This window comes from Lepisosteus oculatus, chromosome 1, assembly GCF_040954835.1.
Source record: "Lepisosteus oculatus isolate fLepOcu1 chromosome 1, fLepOcu1.hap2, whole genome shotgun sequence".
Lineage (NCBI taxonomy): Eukaryota > Metazoa > Chordata > Actinopteri > Semionotiformes > Lepisosteidae > Lepisosteus > Lepisosteus oculatus.
Genome location: NC_090696.1, coordinates 33,935,296 through 33,956,618, shown reverse-complemented (window position 1 = coordinate 33,956,618; position 21,323 = coordinate 33,935,296). Strand labels below are relative to the sequence as shown.

At 39.2% G+C, this 21,323-nt stretch overlaps 1 protein-coding gene across 1 annotated transcript in view; it reads right to left on the bottom strand.

Annotated features, from left to right (window-relative positions):
• dennd4c (DENN/MADD domain containing 4C) overlaps positions 1–21,323 on the bottom strand; it is a 78,038-nt gene that overhangs the window by 36,668 nt on the left and 20,047 nt on the right. Inside the window, exons 2-8 of the mRNA XM_015344929.2 lie at positions 14,180–14,490; positions 7,812–8,064; positions 7,129–7,198; positions 4,549–4,718; positions 3,172–3,413; positions 2,401–2,467; positions 969–1,027 (exon numbers count right to left, since the gene is read on the bottom strand). Coding sequence (XP_015200415.2) covers positions 969–1,027; positions 2,401–2,467; positions 3,172–3,413; positions 4,549–4,718; positions 7,129–7,198; positions 7,812–8,064; positions 14,180–14,478 — 1,160 coding nt within the window. The 5' untranslated portion in view covers positions 14,479–14,490. The remainder of the gene's footprint in view (positions 1–968; positions 1,028–2,400; positions 2,468–3,171; positions 3,414–4,548; positions 4,719–7,128; positions 7,199–7,811; positions 8,065–14,179; positions 14,491–21,323) is intronic.

Below are 21,323 nucleotides of genomic sequence, written 5' to 3'. Positions count from 1 at the left end.
GTTCCCCACTAAATGTCCTACACCTTCCAAAGAGTGCTGCTTTCAAAAGCAAGGCATTTCCTCTGGAAAGTTTAACAATTTCTTTCCTCCTGTTGTTTTCAAGACTGCTCTTAAACCATACTGTTAAAAAAACCTTCTAGATGATTCCTTGTACATACTTTGTTCTATTTCGCTTATTTAGGTCATTAAAATGTCAAAAAGCAAAGTGGTTCAGAAATATGATATTAATTGCAGAAGATCTTGTTTTTATTGTATCACTGCTGCCTCATTTGGAAGAGGGATTATGTAACACTTATTATGCAAAGTAATGAATGGTCTTTTTACTATGCACTGCCCTTATCTGAGAATTTTAAGCCAATGTGATTTGCTTCCTTTTAAAAGAAACAACCATAAATAATCTTTGCACAAGTGTGTAGTTATTAGAAGAATTGATTTAAACTAAATTCACTGGAATTTTTTATTGCAATTATTTCCTTTGCAATATGGCCTGCCTATCTGACATTTATGAGGTTTTACATGATCTGTAGCCCTTCTGATGAGAAGGGCATCTCATCAGGTATCTAGTTAGAACTGCAGGTAACTACTTAATGTGGGTCTGTTCTGTCTCTGGGTCTCCATATTTGCATTTCCATTGCAGCCAAGACATTTATTTTAATTAGACATTAGGTACAGGACACTGAAAAACCCGTAGGAAAAGCAGTTAATATTGAGAAGAGGCACACAATATTGTTGTTGTGTTTTCAAGAGTAAAAACATTATTCTGTATATATTGTATGTACAATATACAGTCTGCAGACCTTCTCCATTGACTTTATTTCAGAAATCTGAAATGTATTCAAAAAGGTAATGTGTAGATTATTCCGCTGGCTAAACACAGTGACTGATAGAAACACAACTAGAAATTTGAATTGTATCACAAGGAAAAACACTGTTAAAATATACATTTCGAATTATTTTCCAAAACATACCTTAGTGGTAAAGGTGTGCAAACAGGCTGTGAAAGCATCAAGGTATCGTGTGCTGAGAGCTGTAATGCAAATACAATATTGACCATGTAACAGAATGTTATTTAGAATGTGCTCTGTAGGAGGCCTCTAGCACGGACATCTGGTGACATGCATGTAAATTCATATTTTATTCTAGCACAGAGCACATTAGGATGCATGATGCTAATACTATGATGCTAATACTGTTATGCAAAATCAGTCAAAGGTGCACATGTTTTTCTGTCAGCTGAAATTTTCATGATCAACTGTTTCTTTCCATTAAGTTCATCAGGTTCCCAATATGTTATAAAGAGTCATTAAAATGTTTGTCAAATATAGCGTTATCCATTGACAAATTAAAACAAAAGACCTGCAACACAGAAAAATTAGTTGAGGACCCATTAATACAGTCATGTTACTATAATGTGCACCCTTAAAGAAACCAAAACAAAACTGATACTGGCTGTCAGATCTGAAAAAGTGGCTCTATAGATGTAGAATGTCTTTAAAATATTAATCTGACTGAACAAGTCTTAATGACAACTGTGCTATCATTATAATCAAGATAAATACTGACAGCTTTTCTTTCTTTTATGCCAACATTCATCACAAACACTTTGAAATGCATAAACGGACTTGCCCTTATTGTATAAATGATTAACTGACTTCACACAGTGAAACACTGACAACTCTTTTAAGATATGTCTGTTGTCAGGTGTATATTTTCTTTTGCAGACATTTATAACTTTAGACTATACTTGGTCCTGTTCCTGTTGTAGAGGGAATGTAACCTGAGGACTTGATGACAGAAAAAGTAGAACATGTAAAATCCCAGTGTGCTGCTAATGTAGACAGGCACTCCATACAGTGAATTCAGCTCATGTAAAATGTGTGTCCTGAGACCATAAAGCCACAAAGTGCTTTTGTTACAGGGCAACGTACCAAATATATGCAAGTCATTCACAGCTTGATTTGTAAAAAATAAAACATTTGGCAATGTGCCTTCCCCTTGCATTAACTCTTTAGAAATGGACAAAATATTTGAGAACACAACTTTACAAGACTTTAGAACTTCCTTCATGTCCTTTTCTTACTAGCTGCATGTGCTGGTAAGGTGTTCTCTGTATGATTCTCTGTTGATTCTTGGTTTCTTTTGGGCCACGTTATTTACTATTCCACCAAAAATAGCTCATGACAAGACTACTCACAAACGGATAGTTGGGACTTTTCAACCTAAACTGCCTGGATCACAGCTAGTGACAATCCACCCCGATCTCTGACTGCTGTCATTTGACTAATATAACACAACTCAATAAAGTAGTCGGAGACCACTATGACAATAAATCAAAGGTTCTGAGTTAAAAGGTTATGTCGGCTTTTAAAAAATATATCCAGAAACATAAAATGAATTTACCTGAACTAGGATTCTAGGTCTCTGAGGTGAAGGGAATGGCACACTGTGCATAAAGTGGGAGATGTGCCTGTGAAAAATAGAATAAATATTGACAAAAGTACAACAAAAAGATGTGAGGTGTTTATTTACAAGAAATATGGCATGTCATCATCATCTTCATAGTGATCATTCTTATTATTATTATTATTATGTGTGCATGTTCTGTGTGCTAGTTTCTATATTTGTAATGGACTGCACAAATACCATAATTCTAAAATAAAATGGTCTACAAAGTTTTTTGATTAATAGGAAATAATGATTTAAAGGTATTTCTGTGAGACCACTACTATTCTGAGAGATTTAACAAATGTCAGAAAATGCATTGGTGACGTAAGAACAGTTATTAGCAGTAATGGCAGAGGAGTGGGAGTGCTCTCTCTGCACAGCACAGGGCTGCTATCATTGCCCTCTCCACAAATAAAAGCAAATCTCCTTTCTAGTGTTACATTTCAGCACTGTGCAGACAAACCTATAGTTCTGTATGATGTGTGTAGATAATTTCTTTATCATCAAGAATGCAAGTTAACGAGAAAACAAACTGACCAAGACTGAAACTGTGAAAGGAGACAAAATTCCGTTAAATAAGAATAAAAGCCCCACTTGATATGGGGTAACCAATAAATGTGTTGTTAAAACACTTCACAATTTTTCAGAATCTCTCCTGTAGCAATACTGAAGGAAAGGCATTTTCTCAGATATGTCTCTTTTTCCAGAAGATTCTGTGAGACTTACTTCTCGAGAGGCAGAGGGTGAGGCCCGGAGACGGAGAGCTTGTAGAGGAACATGAGGAACTTGCGGAAGGACTCGAAGAAGGGCCAGTGAGAGAGCAGGCAGATGCACTTATTGGTGTTGACCAGCTTGTTGGGGATCATCTTCTTCTCCACGGTGCTGAGGAGGCCCAGTTGCATCTTTTGCTTGTCCGTCAGCAGCTCCACCGGATAAGGCTCATAAAACTGGATAGCTGCACCGTACACCTGCCCAGAGTAGACAAAAAGAGCAAGGGAGGCCATTATACCTGGTTGATTGCAGGCATGTAAGGGGACAAGAGCCAGGCAACAAGCCTTCAGAAGTTTTATACAATTTTGGCTCTATCTAAGCTAAAAATCTGAAAAAATATTAGATGCAGGGAAATCATGAATAAATTAACCATACTGATTTATTAATTACTGTAATTTGTCGAATACAATGGTATATTGCAAGTGAAATTAGAATGTTAAATACTGAAATTATAAAACACCATAGAATCATTTTGCATAACCAGCAGTATTTTACCGTAAGTAATGTAACTAAGATGTAAATGATCTTATTGAATTTGATCTAAATCTCTTTGAATTTCCTTTGCACCTTCTACAGCATTTGCGAATTATCAAGTTATCATCAGCAAGCTTCGCTATTGTACTAACTATACAAGAACCTTGATCATTGACACAAATTAAGATGAGGAAAAGTCCTAATACAGGGGCTAGACCACCTGTGTTTGCACTTTTTTCACGGTATACTCCCTTAAAACCCTAAGGTTATACAGTTAGTTTCAACTGATGTCTTCCTTCTAATATCACCTCTTTCCCTGCTTCCCATTTTGCATTTTTCTGTGATTTTTCAATGTACAGTACATCAACACCTGACATACGTATGTAGTTTAAATGTGGCATTGCAGTAAAACGTAGCGCAGCTTGCTTCACTTAGGTGTGCTTATTTCACCAACAGATTGAATATCTACATGCATGTTACACAGAATCAGAGATTCAGAATAACACAGCATAAACTGATGCTTGGATATACCAATTGTAAGGGGATGCAGTGAACCTCACTGCTCCACTTTCAGAGGGATTGTGGGAAAAATTGGATACATTGTGAATTCCAGCATAGGGATAGGACATGAAGCCCTGGGATTCTGTATGAAGCAGAGGTACCCCAGAGGTGCATTAAAAACACAATGAGCTATATTATATCTCAAATGAAGCAGTGTTCCAACATCTACAATAAAGGTAAGTCCCAATGAGAGGGAATGTTTTGACAATATTCTTCTTCCTTAAAATATTTTGTTTACATCCTGTTGCTTGCTGTTGTAACATCTAAAGAGCTTGTGGGATACCTAGAAAAGCTTACCTTTTCCCCAGAAGATACTGTTAACACGAAAGTTGAGAAAACAGGCAGCGGGTAGCGGGTATTGGGTGCCCAGCACTCCACAGTGGCTCCCATGGGAAGGCAAAACAAAGGCACTGACTCCGACAGCGGAAATGACTCATAGTCGTCCTGTGGGTACCTGAAGATCAGTCCTGTGGCACAGCAGATAAAAGTGTGTCAGACAGGTGCTCACTGGCCTTCTCACTCATTCTCGCTCGTTCCAGTGGAACACATAAGGTAGCATCAGCTCAGTTCCCAAGGGTGACTCATGCACATTAAAACCATCCTGCATCCTCATTTGGCACAAGAGAAGCACAAGAGCAGTGACGTCAGTGAAAAGGAGACCTTCTTTTACATCAGCAGATGTACACTGAAGAAAACTTAGTTCAAGAATCTTGGATTATTGCAGAATTACACGCAGTGCTACCAAAACATGACTGAAGTTAATACAAAGGTATCCTGAAAAACACAAACAACAGGTCTAGATGAATTATACATCAAATATTGTACAGAGATCATCAACACCTAGAGGTTCCTGGCACCGAATCTTCATTCAGGAGGCAAGGGAAACGAGTTCATTCCAAAACAGCCCATACCTGCATTGTGGGATTAATGTATAGCACTTTTGGACAGGATATATACATTTTCTATGTAGCATATTTGAGTTTTGAGCTTATTAATTAATACATCATATCAAAGATTTTAATCCTTTGTCCAAGTATTCAAGCCAGCTATTATACTACGTCTTAGACCTGAAGTAGCTGTAATTTGCTAACTGCTGGAACTAACCTGACTAATCAGAAAATATTTTTAATATTCAAAAACAAAGAAGTGGACTGGAAATTCTCTGTTATATTGGATACAAATCAAGTATGCACTCCATAAGACAAAGAAAACCCACATCTGAAGATTGACAACTGCGTAACTAATCTTCACAACTGTTTTTCCCAAACATGTTTTCAGTGGACCTACATGGCTTCACCCTACACCTACTATAAGCACAAATCTAAGCCTTAGATCTGCCAGACAATGTTAAAAAAAATAAAAAGGAAGTCCCACCTTCATAGATGAATAAACAGAGCTATTGTGTGTGAAGTAAAACACTGCAAGATAAGACCTGCAAGTATATTCTGAACTTACACGTAGCAGCACTTCAGCCACACTGTCCAGCCAAGCCATGTACAGAAGTAAAGGCACTGTACATGGGACCACAGTTTCACTTCGTGTTAAATCTGGCTCACAAGAAAGAACACCTTATGGGAAACCTTCATAATGTTTAAGAATTATTTTTTAGCTTTGTAGCTCAAGTGTAGATACATACTGACATGCAGACAAACAACTCATCACAAAATTTAGCAGCCAAAAATGGTTTGGAATTGGACGAGAGACCTGGGGTAAGGGGCACACTTCTTGGGATTTTGTTTAAAGCACACAAGCATAAATCCCAGAGACTATGAGGCCAATCAGTCAGTTCTAACCCAGACAAAAAGTAAAAGACCTGATTGTGCTACACTACCGTCATTATCATATATAATATTCATATAGCTAGACTTCTCTAATCACTCTTTTCTTGAAATCACTATGGGTCCCTTTCTTACTGAACACAACTACTCCTTCAGGTCATATATGTTATATCCAGATATCTTTACCCTTAATAGATTAATAGTAACAAAGGGAGACGTCAGTCATTGGTTTAAAAAACATCCTAAAATAAAAAGTGTATTTTTTTATTTTATTGTTCGTTATTTCCAACAACTGAAGCATACAGAACTTTACATAGCCTCTCCTCAACTTGATTAACTTGCTCTCAGTACGTGCTAAGCAAACATAGTTCCGAATAAGGTTATCAGACAATCCCACAGTAATCTCATCATTATTTAAATCTCTGATAACACACATTAAAGAAGGAAGTCCTGAAACTCAGAAGGTGGATGCTGGTAAAAATCTACAAAATAGTATCTAGAGATCAATATGATCATTAAGAACTTGTCTGGAGCATAAAACAGAAAGGGGAAAAACAACAGTGTGGTGGTTTGTATTGCTGCCTCGCAGCACTGGGGCCCTGGGTTCAATTCCTGGGCTACTATCTGCATGGAGTTTGTGTTCTCGTGGGTCTCCTCCAGGTGCGCTCGTTTTCTCCCACATTCCGAAGACATACGGTAGGTTAACTGGCTTCTGGGAAAACTGGCCCTGGTGTGAGTGTGTGTGTCTAAGTAGGACTGGTGTCCCCTCCACAGTGCACCCTGTCTTGCTCCTACTGCTTGCTGGGACAGGCTCCAGCTCGCCCATGACCTTGAATTGGATGAAATGGCTTGAAAATATATGGATGAATAAAACGGAAAACACAGCAGTCGCCTCAGGACTGATTTAAGAACCACAGCTCTATAATTATTTGCATTAATCACTCACATTAAAAAATGTCCTTGAAAGTAAGGACTTACGACAAATTTGTTTCTTTAGGCTTTCATATTTACAGATGCCGTCTCATGTACCGATATGAGTCATGACAGCTGAGATACAGGGCAATGCCTTTTGGATTCAGATTCACCACAGGAAACTTACCTGCTTTGTAAGCTATTGAATTGGATGCAGAGACTGATTTCTTGTAACACACGTAGACATTGGAGCCCCACTGAAAAAAAAAACAAATGAAAAAAAAAAGTTATTTGATAATAATAATGAATAATTTTTCACTTATATAGTGCTTTTTTGGACACTCCACTCAAAGTGCTTTACAGGTAATGGGGACTCCCCTCTACCGCCACCAATGTGCAGCCCCATCTGGATGATGCGATGGCAGCCATTGTGCGCCTGTACGCTCCCCACACACTAACTATCAGTGGGGAGGAGAACAGTGTGAAGAAGCCAATTCATAGATGAGGATTATTAGGAGGCCATGATCGGTAAGGGACAGGGGAAAATCTGACCAGTACACCAGGGTAACACCCCTTCTCTTTTCGAGAAATGCCCTGGGATTTTTAATGACCACAGAGAGTCTGGACGTCGTTTTTATGTCTCATCCGAAGAATGGCCCACCTAGACCGCAGGGTGAGCGCCCCCTACTGGCCCCATTAACACCACTACCAGCAGCATCCTTAGTTTTTCCCTATCGGTCCCCCATCCAGGTACTGACCAGGCTCGCACCTGCTGAGCTTCAGTGGGCTGCCAGTTGCGAGTTGCAGGGTGAAACGTACAAGTCTATTGGAAAAAAAGAACACGTGCTGCCGAGATCCCAGGGGTCTTACCATGCCACCGTTGAGGTTCTTGTCGACCTTACAGAAGGTGTGCGGCGCGGTCTCCCCCTTGCTGGTGATGATCACGCAGATGTCCGTGACGGCCAGCGAGTTCTGGGGCTGCACCAGCGGGGCGCGGCGGTAGGTGACGAAGATGCGCTGGGAGGTGGCCGAGCTGTTGTTGACGTTGGCGCAGCGGCCGTAGGGCGTGGCCTGGATGACCTCACAGCCCTGGATCAGCCTCTCCTTGCCCTCATACAGCACCCTGAGGCAACACACAGGGGCTGTTACCTCCAGCACAGTCACACTTACCCCACAAACCAGCCGGAAACAACCACCTTGAAGGCAGTGCTGGAAACCCCGAAAAAAAACGCTTTATCCTTCTGCAGTCCTAATTTCCAGTATTTTAGTACAAAAGTAACTTGTGAAGAAAGAAATGTTTTCCTCCTTTTAAACACAACCGGATAAAGTCAGAAGTCTACTTCTGGAAACAAGTCATGTCTGCTTCTTTAACAAGAGTTTTAAAAAATTCAGGAAAAAAAATCAACATTAAGCAATAAGTTTAAAGAAAATAGTGAACTTTTAATATACAGTATAGCAGAAAAAAACAATTTCAAAGGAGGCTTTTTGTATTTGCAGACATCTAGTAATCTCCTCTGTGTCTCTGAAATCAATAGCCTTCAGACTGTTGACATTTACAGAAAAACACAATAAGACTGGTTAAATAATGAATAGGAAATATATGCAGAGCAAAGCTTATCTGAAAGGGAACAGTTTAGTAATCAATTGCATGAATAGACTGACTGGAGTTATTATCAGATTTTACTGGGCATAAATACAGGTAGCAGCAGGGGCAGATTAAGAGTTTTCCGCTTTCACACAAACACCCATGAGCCTATGGCTACATTAAACTGGAGGTCTAAGTGCTGCCACCAGAGCAGCTACTGGCCACTGAACAGCCCTTTGCTGAAAGCCAGGATGTGCTGTAAGCCATCAGCACTCCATTCTTACTCTGGAACAGCTTCTGCGGGACGTAGATCTGAAAATTAAAAAGGATGAAAAAGCACACACACTAAGATCAAGGGAGAAGGAAAAAAGCCCAGTGGAAAAAGCTTCCGTGATGACTCACATTTCTAAACACCTACGTGCTGTGAAGTTCACAGCCTGGTTTTGTTGTTCATTGAATTGGTTCTGTCCAGCTATGATTCCATGGAAATGATCAGGTCTGCCTCTTATCTTTGTTTTGTATTGGAAATAGCAAAGTCTGTTTAAAAGAACTTGAACAGAACTGCAATTTCCCCTATGACTATAAATCGACAGAGGAAGTATTTTTATTTAAAAAGCTCTTCTGTCAAATTTGTGCTGTCGTGCTTGACCTTCACTTTGTTTAACTTTTTTTTTCCTTTTTGCTTTTCTGCAACCCCTTCCAAATTATAAGTTTTGGAAAATGTGGAAAAAAATATATATATCTTCAGAAGGGTGTGAACAATATCTAAGAAAAATCTCTTTCATATGTATCAAAGGAAAACTAAAGAGCCCAAAAAAAGTATACAAGGCAGCAACTGAAGACTGTAGTAGTTCAGGTAAGTAGCTGCATCAGCATGTTTAGCCTGAAAAGGAACAAGTAATAGGTTTATTCCATGCTGAAAAAAAGAAGAAAGAAAACACAGGTGTGAAGAAGGCTCCACGGCTGAAACGTTGTGTGTTCTTTCTTCTTTTTTTCAGCATGGAATAAATCTATTACTTGATCAACTGAAGACTGTTCCTCCTTTCGCATTAAGAAAGGCTTTTAGCACTGGGATTTGCGAACTGTATATTGAATGCAGGTGGCTGGACATGTAAGAGGCTCCTAGTAAAGGTCAAAAGGTCAGTACTCTGAAACAAGCAAATAAAACAAACGACAAAAGAGGCCATTTCTCTGTTCTGTGGTCCAAACTGTCAGAAGAGAGCAAACTTTCTCCACCTTCTCAAATACTGCCATGGAGTTTCCAGGGACAGGACCGTGAGCGAGCAGTTCACAAACAACAGTAACCACGGCTGCAGACAGCGCGCACCAGCTCTGCTTGAGCTCGGTTTTTCGCTGTTTTCACTGTCGGAAAGTATGACACGCTGACCACCACGGTGACCCATCGAAAGACTACAGAAAGGCTGCTCCAGCAGGAACAGATGTAATTACTAATTACCGTCTTCAGGAATAAAAAGACCCTTCCTTAGGGCCTCCGTGGTCTCTTTTGGAAGCACTTTACTGGGGAGGCCGTTAAGCTCCCATTCTGAACACACAGGAGTCGATTACTGATGTGTTCACAAGCCCCAGTGCACTCCACTGCTGCACTGAGAAAAACAGGGCTGTGTCAATTACCCACAAAACAAACATCTTCGCCTTAAATAAGAACTAAACAGGATTTAATCAGAGTCAGACACGTTCTGGAAAATGGAGACAAAAACCTGACACACCTGAAAAGGCACCACAGCTGAAAGGTGGTTTTGTCGATTTTTTTTTCCCTTTTCAGTGACGAATTAACCCGTGCTTGTTTCTACGTATAACTTTTACACTGGTCAAAAAAAGGCCTCGGATGTTTTAAATTTAAAAGACTTGAAGCTACATGGTAGCAGTTTAACAAAATCTGCTGCAAAGCCAACCATGTAGTGTATTTCAGAAAAACTGAAAATTTGGTATGCACAAAAGCTAATTTCCCTGTAGCTACCGAAACCAATTTCTTTGTCTTAGAATCAAATAAAAGGAGAACACAAATGCTTATTATCTAGATGAACTGCATAAGCAACAGCACAAACAGGCAATTATTATATTGCCTATGGACCTGCCAGCTCTGAGTTTGCTGGAGATTAAAGCTGTATGCATTTTCCAAATATGCAAGGTTACTGTCATCTGCTGCCAGTTGACCCCAGCTCCAAAACTATATGCTATTATTTCTATTGGTAGCTACATAAATGCAGTTATGTGCTCTTCAAGGTGCCTTATCATAACACCAGATAAAGCATAATGGTGGGGCTGCAATCATCACCCACACTTGCATCTTACACAAGATAAAGTACAAGAGCATTTATCAAGGAGGAACCAGAACATAATACTGTGGATCTGTCCATTTGTTGTTGCAGTACGATATGCCTGCACATATAAGATATGTTTTGTTTTTCCTCATCGTGCTTTCAGTTCATGTCGTAGAACAGATGCTATTTTACGTTAAAGGATTGTGCCATTCTCGAATGAAGACTATCATGCACGTCTGTACACTAGTTCCCATTCTATAAAGTCAGGTTTATTCCAAATGGAGAGGTTTGTTCAATAGAGTGCATTTCCTTCAAAATCTCTTCTGTTTTAAATGCAGATTGGCAAAGATATCAGAAAATAAAAAAGTAACTATTAACAGGAATGATTTAAATCTATGAAGCTTATTTTTGTAATATAGGATTATGTGTTGTGATTTAGGATGTGTATTATTATCTGTATATTCAGATAATAATAATAATAATAATAATAATAATAATAATAATAATAAATTCAAATTTATTAACCTGAAAGAGTTGTTTAGACGGACCTTCATGTACCTTACAGCCAAGCAACAATGCACTCTACTTTAAAAACTAACATCTTACTCTACTCACCTTAAAAGAATATCAACCTGACTTTTAATAAACCTTAATAGACACAATACTTCAGAAGAAGCAAGTGGAACTTCAGAAGAGTTCAAGAGCCATTAGAACTGCAGCCAGTAACTCGTAACTCCAGAAAGGACATACGAATTTCAGTACATGAGCAGGTGTGCCTTGAAATGTTTTTGCAGGTCATATTGAGTGTCATAAATTTCCCTATTAGAACTGAACTTAAAAAAGAAATATATGCAAAAATTATAACAAGCCTGACCCTACAATTTGTGTTCTCCTACTAAGACGACAGGCTGAAAAACATTTTCTTCTACTCCACCCATTAAAACATTGAGTGAATGTTAAAGAACATTAACAATCCAGTACTGGTAATGGATTTTTGCAGCCTTTTCCTTGAAATCATCAACAGCAAAATAGGGGGTATTAATGCTAATTCTGACCTACCCAAGGAAACAATTTAGCAGTTAAGGAATAAAGAAGAAATCAGACAGCTCTTTGTCAGCACAAACAGCGGTTCTGACCTACCCAAGGAAACAATTTAGCAGTTAAGGAATAAAGAAGAAATCAGACAGCTCTTTGTCAGCACAAACAGCGGTTCTCCTTTAAACAGCATCGTGCCAAAACAGATGTTCACTATAGGACATGAAAAAGTAGTTCTCTTTAACATGTTTTAAGAAAAACAATTAGTTCCACTCTCTGGTAAGTGGCTAAACATTTTGCATAAAATGTATGATGTATGGGTCAAAAATGATAAAGCTAACTACCTAACAACCTACTAGTACTCTGTACTACAGAGTTAAGTCAAATACAAGTGTATCAGCACCAACAGTAACCGTATCCTCAGTTGCATAAAGCATTAATATCAGCCAACACTTGCAAAGCTTAAAAGAGTATTTGGACTTCTTTTGGTGGAAGCTCACAAGCCACTGTGATGGCTCTGTGTCACTTGTCTCCATTGAGCTCTGCACTGTAGAGTGAGCATGAGCAGAGGGGTGTGCATGCTGCTGTCTTGTTGGGAACTTGAGCCTACTTATTTGCCCTGAAGCAGAGGGCTGTTTACAGACACACACTGGCAAGAGGCCCAGTAAGTCACAGAGAGCACCTTCTGAAAAACAGACAGGACTCCAAGACCACGTCATCACCTTCAGGTCAGGAGAAACAGCAAAGCTATTACTAAACTCCAGTTGTCCCCTAATGTACCATATATCCAGCTTACACACAAATAACCATGCTCAAGGTATTGTTCAAAAGCAGGTTTCTAAATCAAGTGAAAGTATGAGAATGAAATGACTACTGATCCATGCCTATGTAAGCAGCAAGACTGCAACTCTAGGCTTTAGCTAGTGGCAACAAACTTCATGAATCCACCTAACTAGAAAATCCTGTGTCTGCATCACAGTCCCCTTCTCTTTGAGCAGAGAGGAACTCAGGTTCACACTGGAACTGGATATTTCATGATGCCAGAAGAGTCAATCAATAATGCATGCACACTGTCCAAGCACGTATTCCTTCCTTAGCAGTAGTCAACATTAAAGGAGGTATTTCACATATACTCCTTTCTCAACGTGTGCCATTTTTGATTTCCCCCCAAACAATGCCTTGGAAAAGTTTCACTTTTATTAATGCATCTGAAATTAGTATTGATCTTCATCTCAGAACCATCTCCACACTGTCAATTCACACAAACTAAAATGTTATCATTATTTTCATATACCTCTTAACCCAAACGATTCCTGACTTTAGAAACTTAACCTGCAGAGTTGAGGTATTCTACTTGAAATGCTCAGGAACCATGTCTCCTGTATGTACATAAACTGTCTATCCCCATAATACTGACAGCATGAAACACTAAACTCCAGCTTTTTCCCATTGAAAGTTTAACTAAGATAGCACTGTAAAGGAATGCCCTACACACAGTGCAGTGCTGTCTGCTCAGTGTCTCCACCAGTCCATCTTCCCTCATATCCACCAATAAAGATAAGAGAATTAAGCAGCAGCCGTTTTTTATTAGTAAGCATGTGAAACCAGAGTCTTCCTGTCCTTTTCCTGGAAACTAATACCGCACCTTCAAAAGAACACTTATAATCAACAGAACAAACATAAAGGTGGAGCACAAGAAACTTGGGAAAGGTTCTCAAAATGTCAAGACTTGTCAAAAGATATTGTTCTTTAGCCTCAGACACCATAAGCCCACTTCAGACTCTATCCCAAATATCCCCCTGCCTATAACATAAAGCTGGCATGACAAATGGACAATGATTTGACAACTCCATCCCTAATGATCAGAAGTGTAAACTAATATCCACACCATTTTGTTTGGAAACAGTGGGTTTCCAAAGACTTGAAATGGTCATTTTTACTTCATTTTCTCTTTGCACTTTGTAAAAGATATGCTGTGGGAAACAGAGAAGCAGAAGGTGATATTCTCCTTCAGAAAGAAGGCTGTGTAAAATAATACTAAGACCTGTTATACAACCATCTTCAAAAGAGCTTCATACAATACCGAAAAATCTATTGACAGAGCAGCTGTGCCATTTCTTCAGGGGAAAAGTAAGAGTCTAATAAGAATTGGCTGCAGTGCATGTTCAAACTTGAGGTTTTAATGCCTAGAGGTTTAAACAAGATTTACAAGCAATACAATGATTTTTAATGCAGAAGCTGTTTTGGAGAAAAGATGGCCACGCACACAGTCCATCACTAGAGGCTGTTGTGGATCAGGGTGTGGTGTGCAGCCTGTGTTTGTTCGGAGCCCTCACCCGATGTCAATGAGCGGGGGTTTCTCTCGTCCCCTCTTGTAGCACAGGAAGAGCTCGGGGCTCTTGATGCTGCCATGGTTGAGGTTGGCAGGCTGCCCCGTGTAGGTGGTCTCAATGCAGGTGAAGCCCTCGGGCACAGTTTCCCCGGCTGACTTGATGATGACTGCGAGGTCAGTGATGGGTGCCTTGGGCCCACTGGACTTCGTCTCCGAGAGATCTTGTTCCAGAGGGGTGGACTTCTCAGTCAGCCCGGCCACCACGAAGTAGTCAGTCACTCGGTGACCTTTGTCTTCTAGCATGGCTGGACGTGCCTGAAAATAAAAATAAAAAAACACATTATTTGTAACAAAGTACGCTAGCAAGAGTTGCTCTACCTAAAACACTGCAGAACAAGCAGATTGATTGTCCATGTGAGAGGGAATGGATTGTTACTGAAGCCTCAAACATCCTTCATTTGTCACCTGACGATGTCAAAGCTGGAGAAAGCATCAACCCTCTTAAGGCTATACAGCCTGTACAATTGTAAAGGCTCAACTAACAATCGCTGGATTGTCAAACAACGAGGCTAGAGATATTCAGCTAAGTAACATGATACTGGAGATGTGAATCATGGTGGTAGTGTTCGAAAATTCTCCTGAATTCTGTCTTATTTTCCATGGTAGAGCAAACATTCTGCTTCTCGCAGTGAATGCTGAACCCCAGAGCTCAAAACACTCAGAAGCCGTCACTTTTGACTGGCAATTTCGCAGCTGAAAAGCTGGCAGTCTAATCAAGAGGCTCATTTTTAGGTTTCTAATTAGAGCTCTATTAAATGCTACAAATGGTGCATGTATAAAGCAACTGCTTATTATTTACTCTTTTATTTATTGACTGAAGACCGTTCCAGAGAAAAATTACTCAAGAAGATAGTTAATCAACTAGGCAGAACCGCATGCAAATTTCAGAACAGGCTGAAGATGTTCAAAGAAGTCATATGCTATTTTCAGCACAGCTTTGCAACTTTAACACTAACGGCTGGATGAGATTGTGGAATCAATTAGCTACTAGCAACCAAACAAACAAGGTGGGCTGGATGGCTTCCTCTTCATTTTACCCTCTCCTATGTTCTTATGTTAACTTCCCAGCGCATTAGGTGGATTTAAGGTGTTAGCGAGTTTAACCACACAAAAAAAGATTCATCAAAGCAATGCCACCTCCCTGAATAATGTTTGCTTAATTCAGAACACATTTTATCCCCCATTTTGGACACTCTCCAACAGCTCTTAAAAAAGGGCTTTCATCTGAAAATTGTTAACAGTCATTATGGGTCCTCTTCTGGCGGCCTGCAGAGATGGGAGGTTTTCACAGGGTTTCTCTTCAGACATGAAGCTGTCACCATGCACACAAACTTTATGCTGTCACACGGAGAACTTCATGATCTCCAGGTCTATATTCTAACACCTCATGAAACAGGTCTACAGCATTTCATTACTTTTCTTTTCCCCAGAATTTCTCTTCAGTAACACTAACCACGTGAGGGCTGGTATCTGTTCCAAAAAAATGTTGCCTTTCACGTATCTAGCAAGGATGTTTATAAGGTTCTACTATATAAAATGGGTGATAGACTTGACTCCTTCAACTTTAACAGCCCAGAAGCAAAGGTTTGGGACAAATATGAGAGAGTTGACTTGAATAGTGAACGGCTACAGAGTAAAAAACTTCAAAGACTGACCAAAGCCTTGTACAACCCATTTCACATTTCACAAGTTTTATTTAAAAAAAAATCTGTAGGCCATATTACCGAGATACAAAAGAAGCAAACAGATTTTCTTTTGGTGGCACTCAAAGTTCAGGGGCTCTTTAGGTTGAACCCAAATGAAAAAACGAAAATGCTTTCACAGCAGAGGAGAGTGTGCTGGAAAATGAAAGGAAAGCTAAAGCAAACATGCATGCTGACAACAAATTCAAAGTTCACAGGCAGACAAAGCAGGAACCGATGCTCCATTTGACCACAGAAACAGCTTTCGACCGCTTTGTGTTTTCTTAAACCACGTTCAGATTTAGACTGAAGATTTCATATGTGGAAGGGACCACTGATCTCCGGAAAGGACTGCCAATTCCTTTTCTTTTGAAAAGCGGGACCCCCACTCCCCATGGCCTGCTCTTTCATCTCAAGTACCCCCTCCCCCCCCCCAGAAGGCAGTGAAAACATACCCAGCCATTAAACAAAGCATTCCTTCTTTCAATTAGTGGTACTTGTAAAAGAAGAGCTTCTCCCTTCGTCAGAAACTGGAAATGCTATACAGTTTAATTTTTTTTATTGAAGACTGTGGTACTTTGCTCTACTTGAAACCACAAATTACAAAACACTACAAGGCAAACACTGCAGAGAAAGGCAGAGAGCAAGGTGTAAAAGAGTCTTTTTTTTTTGCCAGGCACAAAGAACAGCACAGCAATTTTTAATTAGGGGGTAATCTAAAATCCAGAAATGAACAAAAAAGTCCCCAATACTCAAAAATACCACCAAATATAATGACACAAAAGGCATTTACTGGAAGACTGGTCACAGCTGAGAATTGGAGACACATTTTTACGCAAAGGGTTCTGGGTCTAAAGAATAACAGAACAAACATAACTCCTCTTGTACAGTGGTAAGGGTAAATGAAATAATATTACACCTGTTTGGTTGTGCAGTCCATGTAGTGATGGACATATATACAGTATGTATTAATCAAGAATAGTAAATACAATGTGTAATACACAGAGACCGAGATTGAATAGTAGAGATTCTATTTTGAAGTGTGGCAGTCTGGTTGAAAGCCACAGAGTGAATAAGGTTTGAGTTGCCAAGACAACCTCCTTTCTAATGTTCCAGTTATTTTTGTGACGCAGTAAACACTCAGTCAGGAAAATGACTCATGTTATGTCATCTCCGTACTGAATGTTTCACAAGTTCAAAAAAACCTGTGCCAGCATGAAATTAAAAAAATCCTTTTCAGTTGTCCATACATTTCTATGCAGTTCGTAAAAGGTGAAACATTAGGGCTAAACAGAAAATTAAAAGAAAATCTTGGCGTATATGTCAAACTGACATTCAACAGACAGCAGCAGTACAGGTGTACCCTGTATGACAGATTTGTATGGCAGTTTTGAGTTTTAACAAACATCCAGAGCTTTTTCTCACAATGAATGCGAAGTTTGGCTCAGTTCCAAGTGATGGGATGATGTCTTCTTTCTGGAATCTGATGTAGGAACTTAATGCTGCAAGAAATTCAATTACAGAATCTGGTAGTGGCGGAACAAGATTTGAACAGAGCAAGGAACAGTATTCATGAGGACAGAGCAGTAAAATTGTGGGTAGCTGTTAGCTCTGGAATGACAACAGTTGTGGCTTTAAATCTCAGATGGGGGTCGCTGCAGTTGTATTCTTGAACAAGGTATTTTTCACATGTTTCCCTAGCAAACCCTGCTGTTTAAATGGGTAGAAAGATATTTAAAAAAACAGCTTATTGTAATCTTCGGAATCAATGAGAGAGAGTGTCGGCAAAATACATTAAGATTAATAATGGTCTCTTTCTGATATTTGTGTTGTGCAAACAGCAGGAGGCTATCGAAGGGCTGTGATAATTTTGTTGAGTTGCAGGAAGTTAAAATCAGAAACAACAAATTCACCCATGTTCATTGCCTCCACACACACATTCCAAGTGGAAAGCAGACAAAAATATAATCATATGCATTGATAAGTACAAAAAAACCTATGAAAAACACTTCTCACATAGCATTCTAGAGTACATGACAAAAATCTAGATCACTGCATTATGGAATTACTAACGGTTACAGGGATTATTTTGACCAGTGGCTTCTATGAGCCATGGACATAGGCAATCCTTTTCATAATGAATGTCTGTTCTCACCTTTAACTGCAATAATCAATAAAAAAAAATATAATCGCCCCTTAGATTTTTACAGCCCTTTTTATTCCAAAGGATCCTACAGTGCTTTATATATACGAGGAAACTCTTCATCCGACTCCATCCTGAAGGACAACACCAGTCTTGGTGACAAAGATCAGAAAACAAACTGTGAGAAATTACTCCACCAATTGAAATGAGGGGAAAATGCAGTAAGGTAGGTCAGATTGTACCAGCCCAAAGAGGAATTTAGCCTGGACACCAGGGTTAATACCCCACTTGTACAAGCGATACCATGGCGTGTTTAATGGCAAGTAGTCAGGATGTTGGTTTAATGTCTCATCTGCAGAAAGGTGCCTCCTACAGTACACCAGACTGGGGCACTGGAGTGCAGATTCTGGTCTAGAAGATTAATACATACTAGTCCACACCACTTACACCACTTACTCACAGCAGCACCCTGATTCTCGCGACAAGATTAGGTGACAGGGTGGTATAAAGCTGCTGCAGAGTTAAATATTACACTTTCTGAATTTTAACTTAAAACAACAAAAAACGGTTTTGCCATAACCTTTGTTTTCACTGCGATTAATACCGTGTACACAAAATAAAATCTCACACTGTTGGAAATGTTCCAAAATAATACCCATGACTTGTTCAAGAATGCTGGTCAAACCTATCTGACCAAGGGCATGTCCTATAAAAGCAGGACACTACTCAATGCGTACTTAATGGACTCATAATTGCCTTATATCTTATTTCCATACTGTATCTCAGCACGTATCATGGTAATAACCTCTTAGCATTTGCAAAGATGCAATTTCAAATAAATTAAATGACTAGGCTTTACCTGATTTCTTACATTTCTTATTTATTTGTTTGATGCCTTTATCCAAAATAACTTATATTTCTATTTATTTCTGCAGATGGGCATTTTAGTGAAGCAATATGAAGCTCTTTGCTCCTGCTGTAGGATTTGAACCCACAACCTTCCAGTTATGAGGGCAGAGCTCTAATCACTGCTCCACACTGCTGTGCCTATTGTCATTTAATCCATGAAGAGTTCAAATAAAATTCCAAAACATTTCCGTCAATTAATCATATACAATCATCTCGGTGGACAATCTATTGATCTTTCATAAATTGAAAACTTTCCTTGTCGAGGTAATCTCCATCACTTGCCATATCATTTAGTTACGTCAGGGTGTTTTTATATGTTTTCACTAATGGCTGAATTGACCAGGGATTACCATAACCAACAGCAGAAAACAGCTTCTTACTGGAGCAGTGTCAGTGCCAACAGTCGCACCGTAGATCTGTACCTTGAGTAGATAAAGACACACATTGTGTTTTTTCTGTACATAGTGTTTGTGTGTAGTAAAGAAAGAAGCAAATCTGAACTAAGAAAAAAAAATGGTCTGGTCTGTTCCGTTTTAAAACAACCAGTCATTGCGACATCACCTAAAGAGAGGAGATGGAAATGAAAACACTCAGACCTCAAAGAAAAAACCTGCAACTCCCAAGCCTAGTGCCCAACTCCCAATAAGGTAACCCCCACCTTCTAAAAAAGGACCTGAGCCTTTACTTACTGGAATTTCCTTGCAAAGAAGACAAGACAAAGACAGAATTATAGCAACAATATTCAATTTTTTTTACTGAATGAACATACCATTCAGCTAAACAAAGAAGGAAAAATGGATTAAGTCAAAATACCAAAAAGAATGGTAATCAAATAAAAGGCCCCAGAGGGTAATACCACAGTTTTCCAGCATTTAGGCAAAGAAAACCCTTACTTAACTCTGAGTGCATGCCTCATCCAAGATCTAAGCCTGCAACAAAAGGAGGGAAAGATCCAAATGATTCCAAATCTTCTGTCCGGCAAAGATAACTTCCTCCATCTTGAAATTGAAGAACAGCATACTGAGAGCTTTCCCAAAGTCTAATACTTTCAGCGACGAGCTGAAACAAGTTACTTTTTTTATTTACAGGGAGAACACATCTATGTTCACTGAAACTGGTTCATGGCCATAATTATATACCCTACTTGGTTTACAGAAGAGCCGCATCTGATGACACGCTGCCACAAAGTAATTAGTGGTGCTGTACTTGTGTTTAATAACAAAGAGTCTCAACATGCAATGGCCAGAGAAGGTTTCATTTCATGACAGAAACACAGAAGACAGAACTTTCATTTACTGTTCAGACTCGGCTGGTTTCCTAACCTTTGATGTTTCAGAAATTAAAAAAAAAAGCTGTACAGGACTTGGATATCCAAAGAATCCTTTGGCGCTGTTTATTTGCTGCTGAGCACAGATTCAGTATGAGGCACTGGAAAGTTATTTATCATAGTTCCAACTGATCCAGCCTTTTTAAATGCTGATGCTACACACAATGACTCTCACTCACACTTTACTTCAAACGGTTAAAAGACAACACTTATTAAGTCTACAGAGACTGTGTAGAACCACATAACACCACAAGTAATATTTTTCAAATGCAGAGGTCTTTCAAACTAGTATTTCTTGTCTCGTGACTGCGTTTGATATGTTATAAAAAGGTTGCCTCCTTTTTTATAAGGCCAACAATCATTTTAACAACTGTTTATTCAGTCCTATGCCACTACAATCTCACATTAAATTTTTATGATCCCACAATCAATGGTTTTGAATTTTAAAATAAAACCTTTTTTGGTTCATGCTTGACTATGAAATATTTATCAGACAGAAAACATTAAAATGGAACAACACAAGACAGCCTTTTGTTTGTGAACAGAAAAATATGATGATTGTTTTCATATAAACAGGGACACAGCAATGTCTGGGTTTTGCTTTTAACTTTAACTATGACATTCCTTGGGAAACCTGAGCACTGTATAGAAATGTTGAAAAATAACATGGCACTTCATACGGACCCACTCTGATTTTTACGTGAGTAAATGAAAATTCTCTCAGCGGGGACAGAATCATCTACCCCGTGTCGTTTCCTAAAACTGTAAACACTCACAAGCCTGTTTCTGGGCTTTAGAGCACATGGGTTTTTTTTCCAGTGCACAAAAGGCAGTGCTGTAGACCGCATGTACAACACACTTTTCCCAAAACTTTAAGTAAAGGAATAGACTGCACTTATCTGGAAAATGCAACACTTCCTCAGAGAAACAACCAGCCAGTTACAGCACTGATGTCACTGCTCCTGCAATGTGTCTGCAGTATCCAAGTGACATTTTCACAGCACTGGTCTGAACACTGAGCTGTGGG